The following is a 6,335-nucleotide window of genomic DNA, read 5'->3' as shown; positions in this document are numbered from 1 at the left end:
CGAGTGGTTGGGATTATAGGTGTGCACCACTGTGCCTAGCCTGGCGTAATTTTTTTTTACCTTACTCTTTGACATAGATTTTTAAAATTACAATGCTTATTTTGGAAACTTCTGAAAGTACAGGAATTTACAAGTAAGGAAACAATTGCCTATAATCCAAGTTAACCACTGTTAACATTTTGGCTACTTAAAACCACCTCACTCCTAATGATTTCCATCACTATCTGTCCCCTCATCACAACTTCTTGCTCTTCGTAAACTATTCACTCACTACTTAATTCTCAATCTCCTTTACTATGTTTTGCCACTTGTTCACCACAACCCCAGGTTCTAAAATAGTGCCTGGCCATACAGAAGGCACTTTCTTACTCAGTAAGTCTTTGTTGAGTGAGTCAGTCTCTCTCTCTCTCTCTCTCTCTCTCTCTCTCACAGACACACACACACACACACGGAGAGCACTGAATCATACTTTATGTACAGTTCTAAATTTTTCTTCATTTAGCATATTTCAGCATGCCACTGACTTGTTTAAAACCATTCAGTGATTTCTCATCACCCTTAGAACAAAGACTACAAGCCTGGGCTTCTACAGCCTAAGATGTCCCCATTTCCCTAGGGTAAAATAAAAGGTTTTAAAAAATGGAAATCGGAGTAGTAAAAATTAAGACATTCAAGAATAAAAATATGCACAATGATTCTAAAAATTCAAATTAAGACTACACCAGAATATTTACATATTTTATTAAATCTTTACAATCAGCAATTATAATCAAATACACAATTATATACAGGATTATATACATTTTGCCCAGACTTTTACATCACAGTACATAGTTTCCCTTAGAAATATTGTATACATTTATCACCAAACAATAAAATCCAACAGCAGTAGTGTTACAGCACCGGTTAGTACAGACATCTTTTTCATAAATTACATCATAAGAAAATATACGGCTGTAAATTGGGCTTTTAAAAATGTCTTTTATAAAATCTGAACATACAATATTTCATTCACAGAATGTTTTTTTTTCTATGTTCTGACTGAAGCCTTGTGCATAAAACAACCAGTTGGAATATTTACTAAATTCTACCCCCCTTCTAAAATTATAAGCACAATTTTAATTACTTATGCTGAGCTTTCTTTATGATGATTTTGGCATGGGGTTTGGTGACAGAACAAATGCTGGCTTTACTATAAAAAGGATTGTGTGAAGGTAATTTAAATGCAAAAAACTTCTTGAGACAATAATTGTATTAGCAAAGTAAAAATCAGAGATTGTTCAATTTTTTATTTTATTCTCTAATACTGTAAAGAAAAGGAGAGAGATAAAATGCCAAAAATAATTTGTTCTGAAATAATTATATTCTTTTTGGAAGCCTATTAACAGGTTAGGAAAAAAAATCTACCCAACAAAATATCCCATTCTAAATATATCTAATAAATTACAATTCTTTCACACTTAAAACTTACGGGAAAAGCAAATTAGGGTATGTCATTTCAATGGACTTTTATAAGCAGAAAACTATAGCTATTTTATTTTTAGTAGGTAAACAAGTTTTAAAACTTGAAAATACCTGAATTAAATACGTGTTCTAATATTTAACTTTTAACTTTCAGATAAAATCCTTACTTGATTTCAGGTTTGTAAACATTGTATCATTCTTTCTTAGTCAAACAATTTTATGGCTGTGGTGATCACTTCAGCTCTATTTCTAAGCAGTCAACAGTTTACTGAGGTAGACCAGATGTTTCTAAATTCAAGGTTTCATAGAATCCCCTGAATCTTTAGCAAGTAAATAAAATGTCTATAAAAGGTATCTAAAAAACAAAACATTAAAAAAAAAAACTAATGCTGTTGGAATTTTTTAATGAACTCAAAAACTTTGTGGCAGTATGGCAAATAAGCAAATGAATGTAGGGTCAATTACAACATTGGAGTTTTTAAGCTAAATCTAATATTTCTTTTAACTAGGGAAAAATTAAGTATAATTTCTTGTGGTTGTACAGTATAACTGGTTATTTCCTCTTCTTTCTTTCTTTTTTTTTAAAGAACTGACTTTTCTAAACAAGTGAACAATTTGCTTCTAAACCTCAATGAAAGACAATAACTCCCCCTAACGGCGAGAGGAAGGGCGAGTGGCAGTAAGCTGGCTTTTCAAAGCATGTCACAAGATCCTTCCTGCCATTAAGTTCTCTTTGTTGGAAAAGACATTATGTTGTTCTGATAAATTAGAAAAGTTAGATTTAGACAACAATGGCTTTGAGCTAAAATACAAAATCACATCAATAATGTCTATAAGGCTTCTGTAATCATAGTCTTAGAGGAACATCTGCTCCTTTTCTCCAAGCCCCAGTCCTAGAAATCAAGGCAAGTTAAGTAATTTAGCTTCAGCAGTTTTGGCAGCTTTGCAAATAAGATGAACAAAGCACTACGTCTAACCTTCCGTCTACCATATGTATTATAGTTCTAGCTTCTTACACCAAATTTCACATGCAGAGAGACTAAACTTATCCATTTTGGTTTCAGGTTTAATTAAGGGCCAACAAAGGTTTTGTATACTACTCTTTTCTCCCCCTCCCCAAAGTGAATTCTCCATCAAACTAACTACTCACTGACCGAATTATGTTTAGCTGGAATTTCTGAGTGCAGTATTTATCCCCTTATAAAATAATATGTTTACCTGGGATCTAAGACATACTGTACATGAATATACATAACTACAATACAGCACGGCTGTTTTTAACAGCTCCACTGATTATGGTTCATCAGTACCTCAAAACCGTGTTTTAGGAAAAGGTTATTATGTATTATTATGGTAAAGACAAAGAAATTAAGTCTTCAAATATTTCTTTAGAACGAATTCAGGTAAGTTTAAAAAATAAATAAGATGAGTAAAGCCATGATTTCAACTATAGGGCTGTCTACACATATCAACAACAACATTTTTAAAACTTAAATGTGGTCAGCACAAGACTGCCACCAAAAAAAGAAAGAAAAAAGAAACAAAAAGAAAAAGCATTCTCATTAAGCTATATGGCTATATGTAGTTGCTACTGTGCACATTTTTTACACAGGTCACCACAGACTAATTTTCAAGTCCATATCAGAAGAAATATTTGTTAAAAACAAAAATAAACCTAAAATCCATGATTTAACAGAAGATGTGACAAACTCCTTAGGTGCAACTTTAGAAACCAAAGTTTCAAAGGAGAAAAACAGTCGTTACCCTAGAAATTTTAGATCACTACCACAGTTTTATCATGGCTCCATAAGACAGAAAAATGGAACAAAATGTATTCAGTTGTTGGTGATATGGGCCTGTGGTTCAAACTGCACAGCAAACATGGGATGGAGTAAGGCTGATGGCGAGAGGTAACCACCTCTAAGAGAAATGAATTGGAACAGACTGGTAATCTACCCCACGAGGATATGATGCAAGTTCCGTTTCAGACTAGTCACAGTCTTCCCCACGGAAGGCCCAATGGGAAGTTCACATTGCAACATTATAGTTTCTCCCTTGTTCCATTTTTCAAAAGTATGAAGTAGCCAATTTCCACACCATATTATATGACCTTTTTACCTGGTCCCACTGATTAATCTTTATGCAGAGAACTCACTGAGAAAGTACACTGGCTTCACCTTTGGTTTAAAGGAAAAGGACATTGTTAAGAGAGAAGAAATCAAGTCATCTCAACCATTTGTCATTAAAGGAAACAAGGGAAAGTGATGAGTCAAGACTGTTTTCAGCATAAGTGCATTTGCTTCAAAACCTCTTAGGTCACTCAGAGTGTTTTTGTGAAGGCAGCACAACCAGAATGCCACAATACTCATATGCATCTTCCCAAAAGAGCCTCTTACCCCAAAACCCAGAAAGTTGAGCTTCCTTTAATTAGAAAGCCATCCAGATTCCTAGTCCCCGCTCCACTATTAGCTGGACTTGTTTCTTATGTATCCAGATTCAGAAATCTAGCTCCCAGGGAAGCCCAGTAACCTTTCCCTGGCCTAAGGTGTTACAGAGTAGTGCAATGCTGTCGTTTGAGGGGGGAATTGTAAATTTCCATTTTTGATGGGACAGTTTAAACAAGGTCAAATCTAACACAGCATGCTCCAGATACCTATGATAACTAACTATGCCAGTCAGAACGTGGTTGTGCATCACCATACTTTAAGCCTCCCATTAGAGAGCCTGCTTAGTATTAGGGTGTCTATTAACCACAGTTTACCTTTCCTTTTTAAATACCTACCACCAGATTCTTTAGTGAGTCATAGCTCGTCCTTCTCCATCATTTCAAATGCTTCTATATCTTCATTCCAGTCTGCTAATATGGAGTCTATAGGCTGGACCTTTTTACCCCAGCTAACGTTAGGATTGGAATCTTCCTTAGTTTCTGATTGTTCTTGAAGCTGGTTATCTAAATCTGTACATTCACCATCAAGATTTGTAGTCTCATGGTTTTCTGTGGGATTAGAAGTCTGTTCAGAAGGAGAAATGCTTGCAGCATTGTCCATATCTGCTGGAGATAATGATTCTGGGTGAGAGTTTAGAGAACTTTCCTCAGGAGATTCCTGATCAACCAAATCAACCTCCTGAGAACTAGATGTAATCTGCTCAGCACTCTGATTCTGAGAATCATTTTCAGAGGATGGTTGTTCTTCATTTTCCATTTCAGGATCTGTATAAGAAAGAAAGAAATTGCAAGCTACTTCGCTCAAAAAACTGACTATTAGACTTTCCAAAGCATACTGATTTTTTTTTGCAATAAAATGAAATTAAAAAGAGAATCATGTTAATGCAGAACGGTGAACATTAGCACTGAAGTGAAGGTTATCTTATAATAATGCAATCCTATTTTTCCATACATTCATTCTGAAAAATGTGTATTAGAAAATAAATGTTCTTCCAAACTGAAAGGAATGACAATAACTGATAAGACTGACTTCAGTGGATATTAGTAAGCAAGAAATACAGTAACCAATAACAGTATTAAAATGCATACAACTTTGCAATGCATGACTAAAATTTATGAGATGTTTAAATTCAGGAAAGCTTGCACAGAGAACACACTGAACAGAATTTTAAACAACATATATCATTGCTATATTTTAAAATAATATTCCACTGAAAAGTGAAATTCCCACTCAGCAAGGCATGAAGACCCTGGTAACACAAGAGTTTTTAGATGATTAAGGGTATTAATCAAACTGATCAAATAAAAATACTTTCACAAAGAACTGAGATTATTTACAAAATTCTATTATTGTGGGTCTATGAATTATAAGATAAAATCACTCTAAAATCCACTGTAAGACTGAAGAATAAGTGAAGCCTCTTGTGATGAATATACAATGAAACCACTAGAGGCATTTTGTAGGGTTCCTACAAGAAAGTACGTAAATACTCAGTCTCTGCCTCTCCCTTGCAGTAAGCCAGCAAATGTCTTCCAGGTACTAGGCATAAAATGAGGAGAAAACCAGACATGATCTCTTCCCTTGTGGCTCTTACAGTCCAAAAGGGAAAAAGATAAACTTATAGTATAGTTGTCCCTTGGTGTCCATGGGCAACTGGTTCCAGGACTTCCTGAGGATAGCAAAACTTGAGGATGCTGAAAGTCCCTTATATAAAATGACATTGTATTTGCATATAGCCTATGCACATCCTCCCATATTCTTTAAATCATCTCTAGATTGCTTACAATAACTAATACAATGTAAATACTATGCAAATAGCTGGTATACTGTATTGCTTAGAGAACAAGAAACAAAGTCTGTACATGTTCAGTACAGATAATTACTTTTGCTCAAATACTTTTTTTTTTTTTTGAGTTGGAGTTTCACTCTGTCACCCAGGCTGGAGTGCAGTGGCATGCTCATGGCCACCACAGCCTTGACCTGCTGGGCTCAGGCAATCCTTCTGCTTCAGTCTTCCAAGTAGCTGGAACTATAGGCATGCGCCACCATGACCGGCTAATTTTTTAATTTACTGTAAAGATGAGGTCTCGCCATGTTGCCCAGGGTGGTCTTGAACCCAAAGGCGCAGGCAATCCTCTTGCCTCTGCCTCCCAAAGTGCTGGGATTACAGGCGTGTGCTACTGTGCCTGGCTGTGCTCGAATACTTTCAACCTGTAGTTGACTGAATCTACAGATGCAGAACCCACAGATATGGTGGGCCAACTGTAAGGAGATTTGAGGAGTTGCTTCAGAAAGTGACACTTGAGCTTAGATTTAAGGATATGTAGAGTTAAATAGTCAAAGAAGAAAGGAAAGGTAGACTTGATTTTTTTTTTTTTGAGTTGGAGTCTCATTCTGTCGCCCAGACTGGAGGACAGTGGCTGG

General features: G+C 35.6%; 1 protein-coding gene across 2 annotated transcripts in view; it reads right to left on the bottom strand.

Moving 5' to 3' along the window:
• Window positions 1–724: 724 nt before the first annotated feature.
• Window positions 725–6,335, bottom strand: part of EDEM3 (ER degradation enhancing alpha-mannosidase like protein 3) — a 69,264-nt gene continuing 63,653 nt past the window's right edge. For both annotated transcript variants that reach the window (XM_021711382.1, XM_008056109.2), the window contains one exon: window positions 725–4,675. In XM_021711382.1, coding sequence (XP_021567057.1) covers window positions 4,266–4,675 — 410 coding nt within the window. In that variant the 3' untranslated portion in view covers window positions 725–4,265. The remainder of the gene's footprint in view (window positions 4,676–6,335) is intronic.

This window comes from Carlito syrichta, unplaced genomic scaffold (assembly GCF_000164805.1).
Source record: "Carlito syrichta isolate Samal-C Ts95f unplaced genomic scaffold, Tarsius_syrichta-2.0.1 Scaffold302219, whole genome shotgun sequence".
NCBI classification, from domain to species: domain Eukaryota; kingdom Metazoa; phylum Chordata; class Mammalia; order Primates; family Tarsiidae; genus Carlito; species Carlito syrichta.
This window is presented reverse-complemented; position numbering and strand designations above follow the sequence as displayed.